General features: G+C 44.2%; 2 protein-coding genes across 3 annotated transcripts in view; both read left to right on the forward strand.

Annotated features, from left to right (window-relative positions):
• Positions 1–9,068, forward strand: part of Slc9c1 (solute carrier family 9 member C1) — a 75,323-nt gene extending 66,255 nt beyond the window's left edge. Inside the window, exons 24-28 of the mRNA XM_005345026.3 lie at positions 1,704–1,835; positions 1,952–2,137; positions 5,057–5,183; positions 7,129–7,187; positions 9,005–9,068. Of these exons, the coding sequence (XP_005345083.1) occupies positions 1,704–1,835; positions 1,952–2,137; positions 5,057–5,183; positions 7,129–7,187; positions 9,005–9,049 (549 nt within the window). The 3' untranslated portion in view covers positions 9,050–9,068. The remainder of the gene's footprint in view (positions 1–1,703; positions 1,836–1,951; positions 2,138–5,056; positions 5,184–7,128; positions 7,188–9,004) is intronic.
• A 5,361-nt stretch (positions 9,069–14,429) lies between these two features.
• Positions 14,430–19,833, forward strand: part of Gcsam (germinal center associated signaling and motility) — an 8,037-nt gene continuing 2,633 nt past the window's right edge. Inside the window, exons 1-3 of one of the 2 annotated variants that reach the window (XM_005345027.2) lie at positions 14,469–14,497; positions 17,047–17,115; positions 19,417–19,473. In XM_005345027.2, the coding sequence (XP_005345084.1) occupies positions 14,469–14,497; positions 17,047–17,115; positions 19,417–19,473 (155 nt within the window). Of the gene's footprint in view, positions 14,498–17,046; positions 17,116–19,416; positions 19,474–19,833 lie in introns of both variants that reach the window. The other variant, XM_026783356.1, reaches the window with a different exon arrangement.

Consider the following 19,833-nt stretch of genomic DNA (forward strand, 5'->3'; position numbering starts at 1 on the left):
TTCCCCTTACCCATGTGTGTGTGACACTGTTCCCCTAGGACAGCCCTTCCCCTCACCCGTTGGTGTGTGTGTGTGTGTGTGTGTGTGTGTGTGTGTGTGAGAGAGAGGGGGGGGGAGACTGTTCCCCTAGGACAACCCTCCACCTCACTCATGTCTCTCCTCCCTCAACTGTTCTCCAGTAACAGTGGTTTTGATGAACTGTGCAATTGTAGTCAATTAAATGGCTGGTTGTAGTCCAGCATCCAGCTGGTGTCCCACAGGCAGAATCCCATGGAGACTCTCTACATGTCCTCAGCTGAAAGATTCCAACAGGCTGAGGGAAAATCACACTTCATAGATTGTTGAGAATGATTTAGAGATATTATTGGTAAAGAAGAGCCACCAAGTGCAGGAGCATACACCTGTAATCCCAGAAAGTGACAAGATTATCCTCCCAAATTCAAGGCTAGCCTGCTCTACACAACAAGTTCTAGGCCAACCAGAGCCACAAAGCAAAACCTTGTTTCAAAAAATAAAAAGCAATAGAAGAAATACCACCACAGATTAAGAACATTTAAGGTTCAGTTGTCAAAAAGCAGAAACTGTTTTAAACCAGCAGCAACCAGCTTAAGAAGCAGAAATAATACACCGTGGAAGTAGAGAACACACGTCAAGTAGCCTTCTCAGGACCTGCCCCATCGAGGCAGAGATGAGCCCCGCCTTCTCTAGATCTGCTGTGTCAGTGCTGAGAGTGAGCACTGACGCGATCCAAGGAGGAGACAGTTTCCAAGTTAACTCACCTCCATCTTACACTGTTTCAGAACATACCTAAGGCTTTCAACTATCTAAATTATAACAGCTAGCCTGCAGTGATTCTCAGTGACCAAATAGCAAATGAATCTCTACAATGAACCTCAGCAATCTTTCACTGCAAGTTGTCCCCTGATTTTCTCAGGTGTGCCTTGGCATGTGTGTTGATTAATTAATTCATGGAATAAATGTTAATCAGAGTAAAAGAGCTTTTTAATGGATGAGATTCCATTTTTGCAGCAGGGTGAATGATCCTGAAGGAGAATGTGCAGCTGTTACAAACCGGGAACAGAAAGACAATACTGCGTTTTTTAACCTCCAGGTAGACTGTAAAGCGGCAGACTTGTCTCCGAGAGCACAGAGGGCTGGTGACCAGAAGTGTATGGAAGGGGAAGGGAAGGTGGTCGTCACGGGTACACTTCAGTTTACCAGAAGAGTATATTTTAGTGTTTAGCACTGCATGGTGAACACAGTAATCACAATGTATATGTCAAAACAGTTAAAAGAATAGCCTTGACACAAAAACATTGTAAGCTGAAAAAGTTAAGATACGTTAATTAGCTTGATGTGCATCTCATAGCTCTTATTTGCCAATGGAAAGGATAAAATTAAATACGTAAGGTGAGGGCTGGTGTTTAAGCTGATACAATTTCACGATGTGCAAACATCAGTCTACACCCAGAAAGACATACAGTTTACAAAAATAAATGAAAGAGTCCTTGTTGGTTCATGAGACTTTCTAGAATTGTTGCTATGGCAAGATGACAAGTATGAGGTAATGAATGTATTTTGTGAGATTTCTGGACTGCACAAGCATCTTGATTCTTAGCTTGAATGCCACTGTACGGAGATGCAGATATTTCTTCAGCCATGGGCATGCACAAATTGTTCACTTTCCACCTTGCTTTCCGCAGACATATTTCATTCCCATCAGCCACTTGTATGAAGGTTTTGAAAAAAGATATCCTAACCTAAAACATAAAATGTGGAAAAAAATCGGGCTTGCCATTACTGCCCAAAAGATCCGGGAACACTTACCTTTTGAGGTAAGAAGTTCTTTCTGAAGTCTTCCTACCCACCCCCATCCCCAAGCAAACCGGCACAGAGATGGTGGCAGAAACTGTGAGCAAGTAACAGACATGAAGCTGTGCTTCTCCTTCAGGACTGGAACTACAAGATGCAGTTGAAACTCTGCAACGTCTTCATCCGGGACATCCCCAAGACCACAAAAACCGACATCTACGATGAGACTGTAACCCACGTTGTCCTAATCCACGGATCTGCAGAAGACTGCCAGTTGCGAAAAATTTACAAGGCACCTTTCCTAATTCCTGTGACATGCCACCAGGTACACTCCCGATAATGACTTAAAATCAGGAAAACTGTCATGACAGCCAGGCTTTCCACCTTCCTATCTGCACCTTCCCTCCATCCCCACAATACTCATCCACACCTGTGTGCACTCACACACACAGTGTTCATTGACTGCATTTGCATTCAGTGCCCTAGAGGTGAGCTTTGTCCATCCAACTGTCAAAGCCAACGAAACGCACCAAGGTGCAGAATTTCGGCCACAGTTACATTTTACTTCTGTGAGACCCACTAGTTTCATTCATACGTTTCAGAAGGACTGTGCCAGCAGTACTCTGGAAGGTTCTGACAAACCCCACTAACCAGAGTGGCAGATGGTTTCCTCTGGCTCAGAAAATGAATATAAAAGCGAGCACTGCCCCTTTAAACTGTTAGGAGTTCAAAAGGACAATCCGAGCCAGATGCAAAGTCAGAGAGAAGCTTTGTGTGTGTGCTAGTGTGGGTGCGCATTTGTACACAGCGGACAGAGAGTACAAGAGGCACAATCTGGGAGGAATTGGGGACATGTGAGAGAGAACTACAGGAAGTGAATCAGAGAGACACAGAAATCAGTTCCATTAGCCACGGGTGCATTCAGATACATTCCAGGCAGCTGCGATACACAGGAGCTGAGCTAGAACAGCACAGTGAGCAAGACCAATGTGACTGCCCACAAGACATTAGTCCCGTGAAAATCAGCAGGTACATGTGTGTAGTCACAGTGCACAGCTGGTATAACAGGTACATGTGTGTAGTCACAGTGCACAGCAGGAAATGAACAGGTACACCTGTGTGTAGTCACAGTGCACAGCTGGCATGGAACAGGTACCTGTGTGTACTTCCAGGATAGACTTGGGACCAAGGGATAGAAAGCAAGCTTCTGGGCAGTTTTTACTGCATTTTAGTCATCAGGGAATGGTGCAACCACTGTCAGGGTGGTGGCAGGGGTGGTGGGGAGTTTGGGAGCCAGGCAGACAACCACAAAAGAACTCATTCAAATGATTTTATCAGCTTCCTTGATTGACTGGAGCTGAAATCCCCCTACAAAGATCTGCTAGGCTGTCTTCAGGCCGTTGTTGAAGGTCAGGTCAGATGAACTTTTCACCCTAGAGAGCACACTGTTATGTCGAATTCCTTAACAGGTGTCCTGGCCATGCGCATGCTATTATTATCACTAATTTTGAGAAGGCTTGTTTTATTTTGGGTGAGTTTCTTTCGAATGGAAAGCTGATAGACACAAAAATACTCTGAGCTTGGTGAACTTAGCTGAACATTGTGGGGCCAGCGCCTTTGTGATTGTAGGTTTTCTTGTTGATTCCCTAACTCCTGTCTTCTCTCTGTTCACTGCGACCCTGACACAGCTAATTCCTTTCACCTACTGAGTCAATTCCTTCTTGTCAAAATACAGCCTGTGACTACTTCAGCCACCCCGCTGAAAATCCTGGATCCTCACCTGGCAGCTCCCTTAGGACTGACAGCTTTGACCCTGAGGTCTATGCCATGACCAGGGGTTTATAGCTCCAACCATTCAAAGCTGGGGGGTTACTGTGGTAAGATCTGCATGTCTGGACTCTTAGCTCCATAATCTTTGGCCTCCTAGCAACCAGTCTCCTAGCAACCACAGCCTGCTGTCCTCTGTCCTTCCAGTGTCTGCCTTTGGCGCTTCACAGCATTTTCAATGTCAGTCACCTTCTTAACTTCGTATGGTTTCTGCCTTGGATATTCTCTGCAACTCTTTAGTGGCTTTGTGGCTGCTGCCCCTGCTCCCGGGGTCCTGCTCTATTCTTTTCTCCGCTATCTCTGCTGACTGTGTCTGCAGTAAGATAACAATAGGAGAGCATGTTTGGATCCGGTGCTCCACTGTTGTGGGAGACTTAGTGAAAGCTTGTTTATATACATATACATACGTTATAAGTATATGTATTCTATGTATATATTATATATACAGAAGGGGGTTAGGGCACCCTGGTAGTATACTAATCACAGGCCTGTGCTTGCACAGCTTTTATTTCCACCAATCACAACCCTTTCGTACGCACCAATTACATCCTTTATGACCAGCCATAGCTTTGGCACTGGGGAGGGCTGCATCTCTTGCCCCCTGTGAGAATAGCTGCTGGATGAACATGGTCTCCTCCAGTTGACAAAGGCGTATTTTTCCTGGAGTGGGATGTTACAGAGCTGATGCAAATTGCCTGGAGAGGTGGTTGAGTAGATCAAGACCTCTTTAAGCAGGAGCTGAAGCTTGAACAGCACTTGTGGATGCTGTGGTCCATGCAGCCAGAGGGGAGTTTGTTGGGTGATCACAGGAGTTACTAGAGCAGAAACTGTGGGTCTGACAACTCGGAACTCAAGACGATAGGACGTAAGGTATAGTCTGTCAGCTGTCAGTCAAAATGCCGAATGGCCCTACCAGCCCCTTAACATCTCAAAAACAGAATAGGCACTAAATGGTGCTTACAATAAACACATTGTGGAATGATCATCTTCAGCAGTACTTACTGGGTTTACTCTGTATCCAAATATCCTTAAGAATGTCTTTGAGCAGTACTTCATCCTAAAGATATGTTATCAATAGTGACCATCTATCATTAATCATATAAAAGGTAAAACCTGGCAGTTTCTAATGTTTAGTAAAGAAACTATGTCTCAAGTGCTCTGTTGAATAAGCACCAGTGTGTTTAGTGTGGTTTGGTCTTCATCTACTAAGGACAGCATACTGTTAGGGCTGTTACCATAAAGTCTGTCTAAAATAATATGCCCGAATACATCAAAGAAGTGTGTGCATGCAGAACAAAGCATGGTGCCTAATGTTGGTCATCCCAGCAGTCAGGAGGCTGAGGACCTAGAAAACGAGCTTGCCAGGGTAACCACATAACATACACTCAGAAGCAACGCATCCTCCGTCAATTTTCAGATACAAGGCACTGAAGAATTCACAAAAGTAATGATTATTCAAACCTCAGTTGCTGCAAGGAAATTCAGATGGAATGTAAAAAAGTATATACCACCTCGAAGAATTTCAGTGAAACCAGATTCTAAAGGTGAGTTACATTTCTTTGGCATAATTATAAGAATTTACTTTTCATAAAAAATAGTGATGCCTGCATTTTGGAACAGGTGTATGCATTCTGCCTGGAGTTACTTCTTTTATCTGCCATGTTTGATATGCTAAATTACCCATCACTATGACGAAAACCTGCAATCAGTAACCTACAGGAGGAGAACTCCATTTCAGTTCATGGTCTCATAGATTTCACTCTGGTCTTTACCTCCTCTGATGCCATAGGTTTTTATGGGGGGTTGGGGGGCTATAATATCATGGATTCAGAAGCCTGAGATGGAGGAGGCACAGGATAGTGGAAAGTGGTCCGAGTCCAGGGTCCCCACGTGTCCTCAGCTGGCCACCAGTGGATGGAAGGGAACATGGAGAGAGCCTGGCCATGTCATGTACCAATGTTATCATTTATAAAGAGGTGATGGGAAACTGTCCCATGGGGACCATGGAGAACTCGGCGGGTCCCCTGGCCGGTGGCTTGAGGACTTGGTAGGAGACAGACAGATAGATACACCATGCAGAGAGAGTTTGGGTATAGAGTTTATGTAGTGGGTTAGGGAGGGAAAAGGGAAGGAGAGAAGGGGGAGAAGGGGGGAGAAGGGAAAGAGAGGCAGAAGCTGCCTCTCCAGAAGAAGAGCAGACAGAGGGAGAGAGAATAATTTATATAATAAATTACTATCAAATAATAAATTAAATAATAAAATATTATATATGTAATCTAAAATAATAATGAATTAGTTAATAATAAATTACTATTTAACAATTTAATCAGCAAGACTAAATATTACATATTCACTATAATAACACATTTCCATGTTACAATGTGAAAAAGACCTGTGGTATATGTCAAGTAAAACTATCAATACTATGTTGTTAATTCTAAGTGCATTTTGTCTTTATTGTGTTATAATGATGTACTCTCAAAGCTTTTAAATGTATTTTAATGAAGCGTGTGTGTGTGTGTGTGTGTGTGTGTGTGCGCGCGCGCCTGTGTGTGGTTATGCTCATATGTGTGTAGTTGCCCAAGGCAGGCAGAGATGGAGGATCTCACTAGAGCTGGAGCTGTCCATTGTGAACTGCCCAGCCTGAGTGCAGGGCAGCAAACTCCACTCTCTGGGAAAACAGTACACACTCTTAACTGCTAGGCCTCCTCTCCAGTCCCCAAATCTTTGCATCGCTGTGGACATAAAATCCTGCCATCTTATGGGTTCCTACTGACCATAGGGTCACGTGACTGTGGATTATGGTCCTGAGGCTGTTATCATCTGCTTTCTCTGCAACTGCCACCGCTTCTCCAAAATCCCAAAACCCTAAACACACTAGTTAACCAACAGTTCCCCTAAAAGAAAGAAAGCGGTCTCTAATTCTTGGGTGTTTTCACAGGGTGCTCCTTCTTCCTTGTTCCTACTTCCCTCAAGCCTACCCCACATCTCTCCATTCATGGACTTACCACACCTTACCTTTTCAATCTCTCTCTCTCTCTCTCTCTCTCTCTCTCTCTCTCTCTCTCTCTCCCATTATGTTTTCAACACTATCCTTGCTTCTGTGTTTATTTGCCTGCACTTTCTGCTAACTAAAAACTCCAAGAAAGCATGGCTGCTTTTTTGCTCTCATATGGGACCTTTCTGCTTTCATGGACACTCCTAATACATATTAATATAAAAGTTTTATTATCTAATAATTTATAATATAGAAGAGATTTTCAAATAAAGGATGTTTTCCCCCAGCTCTTCAACTGTCTCATGCATTTGCTGCTTATCTTTACAATTAAAGCCCATCACACATGCTTTGAGAAGTGACCTGTCGTCCCACTGGCATGTCAGATAACAGATCCGGGGTGTCTGCAATTTAAATGTGACCTAGTTTGATAGTTAACCTACTTAAAAGTGTGACTCGCCCCAGTGACGAAGTAACCCCATCTTCCTTTGCAGAAGAATCACTTGAAACCCTGGAGGAGAGCTCTGAAGACGAGAAGAATGCCAAGGCAGAGGTAACGTGAGAGCAATTTTTCATGTTTTACTGAGATAAAAGAGAGTCTGCAACTTATGAAAAGGACCCATGCATTTCTCTTATCCTGGAGGACTTTACCTTACAGTCACTTTATAGATTTGGGTGTGAAAAGCTTCTCTTTGCCCAATGTATAATAGCCATTGTCAATATACTTTCATATAAACAATATGCAAATGACTAGCAAGTTCAAGAGATGGCAGAATGCTTGTCTTGAATCATAGTCGCATGCAAGCATCAGCAAGGATGTTTTTTAATTTAATCTGAGCCCCTTCGCTTTGTCGTGTGCTGAAGCTGGTCAGATCCCAAGGCTGCCACAAAGACCTCTGCAAAGACTAGAATTCCCCAGTCTAAAAGCAGACTACCCCTAGAGCACTGGTTCTCAACCTGTGGGTCACGCATAATCCCTTTGAGGGTTGACTGATCCCTTTTAGTGCGGTCACCTAAGACCATCGAAAAATAGAGATACTTACATTAAAGTTCAGAACAGTACCAAATTACAGTTATGAAGTAGCAACTGAATAATTTTATTGTTGGGGTCACCATGGCATAAAGAACTGTATTAAAAGGGTTGCAGTGTTAGGAAGGTTGAGAACCACTGCCCTAGCGCATCATAGTTTGGATGAACACAGTGCACAGTATTAAACATTCTAATGGCCTCTGTCCTGGACAAAACCGAATTTCTCAGAAAGCCCCATACCAGTCTCGCTAGGCCCAGAAGAGCAAAAGGAAACTTTGATTAAAAACAAAACAAAAAAGGTAAGGAAGCCAGTTAAGGTAAAAATAGAAGGTAATTCTGGAGCACAGTGTCAGCTACATGGTTAGCCAGCCAAGCCTATGGGACTCGTCCTCTTTCATGGTGTCTGGGCAACAGAAAGGGAGTCAGGTAAGCTAGTGTTCTTCTTGTACTTGTTTAAAGGATGGTGCTTATCCAGCAATTAAAAATGTCACACACTTGCAATTCTAGCCCTTGAGAAGTAGAGACAGGAAGTTACAGTGTGACCTTTCTCTCTTTTCTTTCCTGCTTTAAGCAACGGCATTGAGAAGGTGAGGGTTCATCATTAAAAGACAGAAACACCAGCCAGTAGACCATGTAGAGAACCATCAAGTTGTGTTGTCAAGAGATGTTTTATTCCCACATATCAGATGTTTGGCTATGTTGGGCCAGCTCTCTTGTCACGCCAGAATATGGTTTTCCCTGACAAGGCGAGATGGCCCCTCAAAGCTCTGTCACAAAATTCAGATTGCCCTGTCTGGTCCTATGAGATGGAATATCAGTGACCATGGCAAGAGTCCCCATCCTGGCTCCTCTGCCCTGCACCACATCCCACACCAGTCCTCCTCTGGCTAACAAACCCTTGGGTTCTAGTTTCCTTTTTACTGTGACAGATTACCAACAAAAAGCAACTTAGGGAAGAAAGGAATTTATTTCATCTTATAATTTTATATCTATCTTTGAGGGAGAGTAAAGGCAGGCACTTCACATCATACCCACACTTAAGAGCAGGAAGAAATAAATGCATTTACACTATCTTGCCCGTGCTCAGCTCAATTTCTCTACTGAGGAGCTCAGGACCCCCTGCCAAAGGAATGGAACCTCCCACAGTAGGCTGAATCCTTCTCACCCAGTGACTTAATTGAGGTGGTGCCACATAGACATGGCCATGAGGCACCCCGCTGTAGATAATCCCTTGTTGAGACTGTCTTCTCGGATGATTCTAGGTAGTATCAAGCTGCCAAAGCAGTCATGCCTTCTTAAAAGATTCAAAATTTGACTTCTGTTTCAATATCCATTTTTAGAAGCAAGAAAATGGTGCAGTGCTCAAACACAATGCTAGCGTCTAAGACGTCTCCTAGAAACAACCTGTAAAGAGGTTCAGCAAGCGGCCTAAGCTTCTCAACATGACCGGAAAAACGTCTATTCCTGGTGACAGAGACAAGCCAGAGTTCATGTGCCCTTTGTGTGACAGTGTGAATTAAAGAGCCTCCCACTAGCCAACCGACTCTCCAAATGCTGGGGTTTCTAGAGTCAGACCGGGGAGCGGGGCGGTAACTTTAAGACTCTAAGACTTTCCAGCCTCCTGGTTTCCTCTCTCTATCTGACCACTACTATCAAAATGCCACATCACTGGCTCCCAGTCCCTCCCTTTTCGTGCAGGTGGTCAAAGGATGTCTACAGCGAAGAGCAGAGAGGGAGCTCACTCAGCCCGCTTCCTTCTCTCCTAGTTCAGGGCCCACCCCGTGAGATGGTGCGAGCACATTCAGGCCAGATCTTTCCAACTCAGTTAACAACCAAAAGTGTCCCTAACAGACGTGTCGACCGCCCAGCTTGATCTAGGCAATCCCTCAATGGACAGGGATTTATCCGGTGATTCTAGGTTTTGTCCCAGGAACATTTGAAACTATGATTATGTAGCATGGTGTTTTGTGGGACTCCAAACAGTGGCAGTGGGAACTGTGTCTAACTCTTTTGTCTGCTTTTGAAACCCTTTATATTCCTCATATTGGGTTGCTTTGTACAGTCTTGATACAAAAGTATGTGCCCTGTTTTATTGTAACTTGTTATGCCAGGATTGGTTGGTATTCCTGGGAGGCCTGCTTTTTTCTGAAGGGAACTGATAAAAATGATACAACAATGTAGATGTATTTTTATACCATTTATGGGAGACCAAAGGAAGACAGAAATTTCGAGTAATTTACAAAAAACCTCACAGTTTCTAGGAGACAGAATGGGGAGTCGAAAATAAGCTGGTACATTCTTCCAGTATGGACAACCCTAAATGAAAAACTGAAGAATTAATAAAAATTTCAATGCCTATCTTTAGGATCAAGCGTTGGGAATTATTAATGTTATGGCAACAACTTGTGATGGAGACAGAGGAGCCAAGTGTAGATGTCCCTGTCATGGACAGATCTGATCCTCTTGGGAACCTCAACCTACCTTTCCCAGTATTAGTGACTAACCAGCTCTTGCAGTATTGTTTCAGAGACTGCATCAGATCTGCTTCTGCCTTCTCGGCTGAGGAAGAATTAAGTAAAAGAATTAAGATAGTAAAGCACACACTTGCATGCGTATACACACACAGGTAGATGTAAACACACAAGCATGCGTACACACACACACACACATACACACACACACCATTATTGTTGGAGCCAACAAAAGAATGTGGTTACCTTCTCTTTGATAGAACTGGAAATGGACTATTGCAGACATTTGGCATTAAGCTTGGTGCACAGCTAGGAATAGAGGAACATCTGGGATGTCTAAGGATTAATCCATGCCCCAAATAGAAGGAGAATTACACAGAGACTACCCACTGCACAGAGACTACCCACGTTCTACTTCCATCAGCACAGATATGCAGCCTGGTCGAGTGAACAGCAGGAGGCAGCTGAAGACCGCAAAGACAAGGGATGGAGAGTCCCCTCTGAGTCTGAGCCAAGCATCAGAACAAGGGAAGGAGAGTCCCCTCTCAGTCTGAGCTATGCGTCAGGACAGGGAAGAAGTGTTCTTTTCCAACAGCTCATGAGGACATCACACATATTTTAGAAGCGGAGGGACCCTCATTTTGCAGAGGAAGTCATGGACCTTAAGAGAGCAGGGCTGAATTACTCCATTTCACAGCTTCACTGTGTATTTCTACCTGATAGTCGTGAACTCGTTTAATCCCATGCCATTTGTCATGCTGCTTAGATTGTCTGGGTTCTAGTTTGGAAAACTAGGCTACTGAAGAGAAGTATTCAGCCACAGTTTCAGTGACTGTCAGTGTCTGGCTGGAAGCGCGGACTGGACTGTAAAGCCCTCCCTACATGAGACACTGATGTAAGAAACGATCCTGTCACCAAAGTGTAGCTCTCTGCCACACCCGGAGCTCTGAAAGAACGCGCAGGGTCAGGCCTGGGTAGGGCACGAGAGGCTCTTTCATCCCTACTCAACTGAAAAAGGCAGGAAATGACTGACATAACCACAGAATTCTCACATAAAAATTTGCTGGAGTGTGGGACTCTCACAAATCCAGTAACCAATGGTTATTCTGATCTCATTACCTTATAATATGAAAGCATCATGGGACCATTTTTACATTGGTTCTTAACTCCCCCACACAACGACAAACAATAAATAGGGTAAGTGCGAAGATCTCCTAAATCTTGTAATTTCATGCTCACTTATGTATAAATATTGAGGTTTTTACTCACAGTTCAGGGCACACAATTTCTCAGGGATCTTAAGTACTGAAGTAAACACTGATGGGAATAAGGAGAGGATGGCTCAGAATTCTTTTTGGAGTTGTAGCAGTTTCTTCTGTGCAGTGGAGAGAGTTTAGCACAAAGTCTGGACCACACTAAACAGTGCCCAACCTCATGCAAAATCAACACCATTTCCTTGGCCAGTATCTGACACTTCCACAGCTCAATGCCTCCACCTAGTGGTCGGAGTAAAACTGACGCCTGAAAACTGAGACTCAAGATTGATTTGCAGTCCCCACCTCTAGTACATCCACCTCTAGTCATAAACAGCCACCGTCAATAACTGGGAAGGATTCAGAGGTGTGGCCTTGTTGGAGTAAGTGTGACCGTGAAGCAGATGTGTCACTGGGGCTGGGTTTTGCGCTTTCAAAATGCCGGGAGAGACGACGTCCTCCTCTGTATCTGCTGCCTACAGATCAGGTTGGAAAATTCTCAGCTACTACTCCAGTGCCATGCCTGTTTGCTTCCCACTGTGATGAGTCTCCTGAAACTATAAGCGAGCCCACAATTGAACGCTTTCTTCTCCTGTAAGAGTTGCTTTGTTTTTGTTCACCTATCTCTCACAGCAAGAGAACAGCAACTAAGACAGTTCCCATCCTGCTGTTGGCTTTAGATATGACCTCTGTATTTACTCAAGGCCAAATAAAGAAGTATTTTTCCCTCTGCTTTGCTCACTGTTGAGCCCAAGGTGCTCAGCACACAGTAGGTCCTCACCATATACTTGTGGAAGGGATGAGTGAATGAATGAATAACTAAACAAAAAATAACCATCAGAAACAAGATTAAAGAAAAAAATAAAGCAATGAAGAAAAAAACAAGATTGCAGTCCGAGAATTCATTTTAAGCTTTTTCTCTATTGCAATATAATTTCTATACAGTTAATCCCCCCTTGGTACCATTCTGTAAAGAACGAGGAAGGCATAAACACACAGCCACTACAGTCAAGACCAAGATCAAAATTTCCCCTAACATGAATTAGTGCCACCCGTGTGTATTAGAGGTTGGTGGGGTGCTCCTGGTAGGTATTCCTGCTTTCTGCTCCTAGTCTTGCCTTGTCCGGAAAGTCACAAACCCATTGAAAGACCCTCGGAGAGGACCTTTTTTTGGGGAGACCTCCCCAACGCCAAGGAACAGGTCGAGACCGCACGGATGCAAATCGCAAGAGGTTTATTGAGTAGACACAGGTACCTGCGGGCAGCAAGATCTCTCGGAAGACTTGCGCGCCTGCCAACTGGAGGGCGGGCTTTTTATAGGGAAGAGCAAAAAGCAAGTTTTACAGAAGCAAAAGCGTGGTTATCGGTCGATCCGGAATGCGGCGGGGTGTCAGCAAAAAGCAAGTTTACAGAAGCAAAAGCATGGTTATCAAAATGAGGCGGGGGGCATGACTGTTCCTATCTTATAGATATTCTGTTTTGCAGTCAACCTGCTTTGTTGATGTCCTATCTTACCTATCTTATTGACATCCTGCCTTGCAATCTTCCTATCTCAAAGACATTCTGCTTCCTTAAGCACATGGGATGTTCTTACGAGAGCAGGCTGGCTGCTGATCTGGAGAATTTTTTTATTTTAAAGCAAACAGATGTTCCCCTGGGAGCATGCTAGCCGCGGGTTTTGAGGAGGGGGTCTGTAGGGTCTTTCACCATTACAGGTCTGGTTTCTTTCTGTCAGGTAATGCGCTCAGAATTATTCTAATTGTTATGTAACCCAGGAGTCCGTTCTTTTCCCTGCCAGGCGATAGTCCACCGTGTACATATAACGTGTTTTCATCCATTCACCGCCTTCAGAGCTATATTTTATTTGTGAATTTTTAGCGAGTGATGTATGAATTGATATAAAATTTTATATCCAGAATCCAGATTCTTAGAGGTTATACTTTCAACCTGGAAAAATACCTAAACACAGGCCTGCTGACTTATTTGGAAAGCCTGTTTTTTCTGTATACAAATGTGCCTTATTGGTTTACATAAAGACTTCCAAGATCCGTGACTTCACTAGCTCTGGGGAGTGGGCTAGGTTTCCAGTGCCAGGAATAGTTTCCCTCTTGTTGAGTGGCTCTGAGGTCCAACTAGAAAGCTGTTGGTCACCACCACGTTATGTGTGCCACTGTGGCACCCTTAAAACTATTGTGCTATGCTGGTCATCATGTGATTCGTAGATACATAGACATTATTATCTAGGTAGATGGTTACCTCCCTCCTTTGGAAGCCTACATGGTGCCTTCTGCACCATAAGAGTTAGTCCTCAGGGAAGAAGCATTCAGGTCTGCTCCAGATCAGTGGTGTCTGGGCCATCTGAAGAGCAAGGCGTCTTCAGCAATAAGGACTTACCTTCCACCTTCAGGGGGCAGCCAAGGGCAATAGCAATAGGCTGTGTGTCTGGGGAGTCTCTTTGAGAGTCCTGACCAACAACTCAGAAGAGGTCTTCTCCTGTGTGGTGTTGCAGTTTTTGTTCAATGGTCTTCGGCTCTTGGAAGGAGCATTGTCAACCAAGATGGGAAAGTTTAAGTCAGAATGTGTGTGTGTATATAAACTAATAATATATATGTATGTATATATGTATGTCCAACTAGACTGTGGCTTGATTCTGGGGTTTTTGTTGTTGTTTTGCAGGGTTTTTTTTCGGTTTTGTTGTTTACTTGTTTACCAAGGTCCTCCCCCATTTGTCTTCCCTGAAGCAGTGATTTAATAAATGCGGGCGTCTGCCATGAAAAACTCCCATAGCCCCTCTGCAACCACAACCCTGGAGTCTCCCTGACCAGCAGTTTCCGGTTTGGTTAACAGCTTGGTGCAGCAGGGTTTTGACTGGCTTTCAGAATATTCTTTGTGCACGTGCCTCTCACGCTCCCCCAGCCCTCTTCCTCCTCCTGCAGGCAGGCCCCTCCTCCTTTTGACAGTCTGCAGCTGGCCAGAGCTGCTCTGCCCCTGCTGTGAGTTGGAAGCTGCCCCAAAGAGTAAGGTGCAAGACCTTTGAGAAGGAAGTAGGAACACACTCGGGGAAGGGGCTAAGAAGTCTGATGGGGAACTGTCTACAGAGGAAAATCAGGTGAGTTCTCTTTCTGGGAGAGCAGGGACCTGGCCCGGTGGTGAAAGAGAAAAGAAGGACTACTCTTGGGGTGAGGGGACCAGGAAAGGAGTGTGACAAGAATTCATCACCTCCTGAGCCGCACACCAGGTGACTTTCTTGCAGGTTTTACCTCCTGCTGGAGGAGGATGGTTGAAATGTCTCCATCTCAGGGACGCTCTCATGGACTCTTGATGTTCCTAAATATGTTCATGAGCATCCACCCTTTCGGGGATTCTTTATAAATTTAAATAAATAGACATTCCCTGCCACCATGAGGCTTCAGTTGGTGCATTTACAAGCAGGTTAAGGAGAGTCATGATATTAGGGAAAAGACTTACCTTCCTGGACATCGGTCACTTTTATTTTGTTGTTGTTTGTTTTGGCTTTGGGGATGGGTTTTTGAGACAGGGTTTCACTGCATAGCCCTGGCTGTCCTGGAACTTGTTTGGTAGACCAGGCTGGCCTTAAGCTGGGATTAAATGTGTGGGCTACCACAGCAGGGCTGCTCTCCTCACTTTAAATGGAAATAATAGTGTAATCCTACCCAGAGGTTCCTAGTGTGGATGGCAGCTACCTGCATAGTCCCTGACAGAGAAGGGTTCATTGATGGGAGGCTAATTTCGGTTTTCAGCTCATCGTTTTCATTCAATCAAAGCAAACACACATAAAGAAAATTTTTATCACCAGAAATAAAGGAATTTCTATGGTATGAAGTGAGGTGATCTATAGAGAGTAAGTTGGCAGGGCGTCTTCCCGGATTGTGCTTGCTGCTGTGGTCTCACATAGCATATAAAGGGGAATATAGAAGAATAAGGTCCTGCAAAAACACCACTTACCCAAGGAGACTTGGGAGTGTCTGTGTAGTTTTCTGAGAGCCAGCCTTACCTGAGTGTTTGCCCTGGACTCTCTTATACCTCCTCCACTTGCTAATGGCCTTCTATAATTACTGCCTGCCGTTATATCTCTTTGTGAATGCCGCTAATGTAAGGATTGCCTTTTACTTTCCGCTCTTTGCTTCGGGAAGTCCTGGCTCCTGCCTTTGTTTCTGGCACACAACAGGTGCACAGTAAGTGCTAGATGGACGGCTGGAAGCATCCCTGGGGAGAGAGGAAAGAAAATGTGGATCAGTATAGATGAGGATGTAGTGATGGATGATACACACGCACTCTCGAGTCTCAGAACTTTGCTGCGGGGTTGTGTTGTGACACTGATGTATATTGATTGTGAGAGAGATGAAAATATAGAGATACAGGTAGGAGAAGATGGAATGAGCTGGTGTTCACACTAACAGTTACAGCGTTACATACACAGTCTTTATTCCTGTATCCAGTCTTTATCCCTTTAGTCTGTGTCCACCAGTCATTTGTGTGTCTTTACCTAAGGAGAGCCAGTAATGCCTTCCTTCAATTTTTGTTTGGGGCTTACTCTATTTTGTTTCTAAAGTGAAAAGCCCTCTGTATTTTTTAAATGAGCCCTTCTCATAAATTTGCAAAAATAATAATTTTCTACTCAGTGGCTAGATTTTTATGATGCTGTGTCCGTTACATTTTCGAGATGATTGAATTCACTCTGGAAATTGCTTGGGTGCCTTTGACTGCAGTCTTTCCTGACCAGCTCACACTCTCCTTTCCTTGTGTGGCTTTAGGAATTTATATTTAGTCCTATACATTCAGCCCGTGGTTCAGATCTCATTGTGTCCCTAAATAAACTCCCCAGCATCCTCATTCCCGGGCTAATTGAAGTTATTGTTTTACGTCAACTGGCCTCTCTTGTCCATCTTTCCTCTGGTACCTGTGTGGGCACACTCCTTACCATGCCTCTGCAGATCATAGGATGAAAACCATCTCTCCCCACAAGGAGAGCCCAAGGTCTTGGGACAAAGATCCTCGAACAAACTGCCTAGATTTTGTCCCTGCTTCCCTTGTTAATAAATGATGGGACAATACTATCGACCAGTGGACTTCCTCTGAAACTGAAGGGAGTCTAGCACATAGAAAGGCTGACGTATACTAGGAAGTACTCACCAAGTTTATTTCTCCACACCCACAACTTCCAGCAAATGGAAAAAGAATGACTAAAGAGGCATCAAATCCAAACAGAGAATGAATTTAATTATCTTTATTTAATGTTTATTTCCCCTTCTACTCTCCCTTGTTCTCTGGATTTCTGGAAAAGATGGTGTCTCATAGAAGCCATTGCTTGCGTGCAGCAAACAGAGAAGGAACAGAAAGGCTCCGGCCTCCCACTGTGCGCTGACCTGTTCATGCTTGTGATGAGGACTCTCAGACATTATCTTAAGATTGTGGGTGTGGGCTGCTTCTCTAGTGATAAGGCGTTAGATCTGAAATGGGCTATGTCCCGTGCTTCAGGAGGGGACACGAATAAATGACAAACCAATGAGGGAAGTGGTAAGGCAGTTCCAGGACTACACATACACAGAAGAAATGAAAAGCTTGGGTAAAAGCACAAAACTATAGTGGGAATTATGGGAGAAAACACATGGCCCATGTCTGATATTTACATCTTAGGTGGCAGCTGGGCACTCAGGAGACACACTGGAATCTGAGACTCCAGAATGCCAAGCAGAGGGCACGCAGGTGAGAGTATAGGCTACCCCACTCCCCAGGAAGAAAAAGCCTGTCAGGGCTGGGGCTACACATTCTCACAGTGGACACCCAGTAGCAGCCACAATGGCAATCAGTGTGAAAACACTAGGAAAGAAAACAAGACTTCCCCACATTGGACAGGAGACATTCTGCTATTCTAAGAACCGTGTGTATCCTTGGCAACAGGAAATCAGATGCTTAAGTCCCTGGTACAGCTTGAAATAAAGATCTGAAATCCTGTTGTCTCTTTGTTTTTGGAATAAAGTACCTTTGTACTCAAATCTCTACGTTGGCTTTGTCATATTAAGCTTCAAGTTCCTATTTCTGAGCTCAATACGTTCTCCCATGACACGAGGTTGAAAAGCCTGTGGAGAGGTGCTTGTGTTTATGCCAGTTCTGTAGAAGCTAATACAGTTTCATGCATCCTTCCTGGGTGGCCTTTTGAGTACCTAGTTTTAAATAACTCCTAAGGAAGGAATCTTGCGACGCACAAGTTTCTCAGGTCTAAGAACTCCAAATTATGGCAAAGTCTGTTGTTCTATAACCTATAGAGTTATCAACCATTTTCACAGTGTTACAGGATGTACTTTTGAGAGAGGACCTAAAAAAAAAATCATGACTATGTTTGAGGGAAAGATGCTAAGATTTTTCCCACCCAAGGCTGCATATCTTCAGTGCAAGCTGAGAATTCTGTATCTCGAGGGTAGCATTGGCCATCTGTTAAAACACATACATCCAGGATTGGAAGGGGAGAGAAAGAGAGGGGGACAAGGACAAAGGAGAGAGAAAAAATAGACTTGATGATAGAGTCCTCATGAAAAAACAGACACTCGGGATTGATGGCGTCCCTCTGATGTCACAGAGGTTTGTGTCTCTAATTTGAGGTCACAATGCAAACTTTCCTGTTTCTGAGGGAACTCCAGGGATCATTTACCAGAGGGCACATTTTTAGATTTTATTTTGCTTACCTGAGCTCTCCTTAATCAAGACACACATATTAAAATGCAAGAATGCATTGCCAGGAAATGTATGAAAAAAAGGAAAACTTCCAAGTCACTTTTGTAAATCATCACCTTCGTCTGATCCTCAATGGCTTCATGAAATAAGTAGAACATATACCCTCATTTTACAAATTAAATTGTGGCTCAATTTTTCTTTAGAAGTAAGAGTATGAATCCAGTACCTCACAACTCTACCCTCCACTTTCATCTCAGTTTTATGTTCCCTTAGTAAACCTGTTTTCTTAGCCCTGGGCCTATTCAGGAGTCTCCATATGATGCCTTTTAACAAGAGGAGCAGAAGAGGAAAGCAAAGGATTTACAGGGCACAAAGGACATCAAGGGTGACCTAAGGAAGAGAGCTGTAGCCAGGCCCCAAAGTCTCTGATAGCACAGAGAACCCAGAAGCCATTAAGATGTTCACCCAAGCTGGTAGTCATAGCCGTGGCCACGGGTTATAGCCAGCCCTTCCTGTTCTCCTTTTGAAGGAACTCCTGGGGAAGTTCACTGGGGGCACATTTTTGAGTGCTGTTTTCCAAATGTCTTTATATAATGTAACTGGTACAGGTAGTGTGTTAAAGAGGCGCTTTTATGATAAACCCTGTAGGTAGTCAGCTATCCCTCCAATCCAGAAAGGAGCACAGTGCTTTAGACTTCATTGTAAATGCCTGACTTCCAAATAAGTTTCCCAATTTCTGCTGTAAAAATCATAAGCCTTCGTACTTAGCTATTCCATTGGAATCTGGGTAGCAGACCTGGTGGCTGTGCTCACAGCTACTCACTATAGCTTCAACAAGTATTTGTGGAAAACAAATTTGCTGTATATCGGATAGAGTGCCATACATTGGTGACAAAAACCGTGATGGGCAGGACGAATATAGTTCCCAATCTTGTGAAGTTCCCATTCTAGTGAAGGAGAGAGACATGTGGCTAGTCTGCTGGAGCGGAGGATATGTAGGAGAGATTGAGAGTCAGAGTTCAGTGACATCCTCTGGAGATGCTGCTGGACCCAAGCAAGATGATTTCTCAAATGTCTGCATGCTCATACCTTGATTTTCTGGCAAAACTCCATTGAGGGGCATCAAGTAAATCCCTGGAATTGTGAGTTTTAAAACTTTTTGTGTCCCTTGCTGAGAATGAGACAGGAAGGTTTGACCCTGCTTAGAAACTGATGGTGTCACAGCCCTATCTCCAGTTCACCCAAGGCGTGAGGATAAAAGCAGCAAGGGGAAAGAAGTCACCGTTAACAAAGTTCCAGAAACCAGACTCATCAACTTCCTGTTACTTCTCTCAGTTATTCCAGATGCTGGAGTTGTTGCCACATCGTTGAAGGGTGTTCCTGCCTTCCTTGGTAAGTGAAGCACTGCTCCAGTGAATTGCTCTCTAGCTGTGTTTTTAGCATGGGGCTTTGTAAGATACCTGTGAGCTCCTTCGCCCTTGTGGCTATAGCCAAGCCAGGTACCAAACCCAGATAAACCCACTGAGAGCCAGACAAGGAAACAGCATCCAGAGTGTGGTAAGAATCAAGAATAATTGTTTATGGGTGGTAGCGTCTTCTCGCATGGGTAAGCCTCAGGTGTAAGAACGAAACTGCCCATTAATACTGAGAGTCTTCGCACTACAAGTTCCTTGTAGAGAAGCGCACGTCTCTGCCTTCTGCATGGTTTGTAGTCCAGGTGATAATTTGTTGTCCAAACTGAGACACTCTGGA

Source organism: Microtus ochrogaster, chromosome 2 (assembly GCF_000317375.1).
Source record: "Microtus ochrogaster isolate Prairie Vole_2 chromosome 2, MicOch1.0, whole genome shotgun sequence".
Lineage (NCBI taxonomy): Eukaryota > Metazoa > Chordata > Mammalia > Rodentia > Cricetidae > Microtus > Microtus ochrogaster.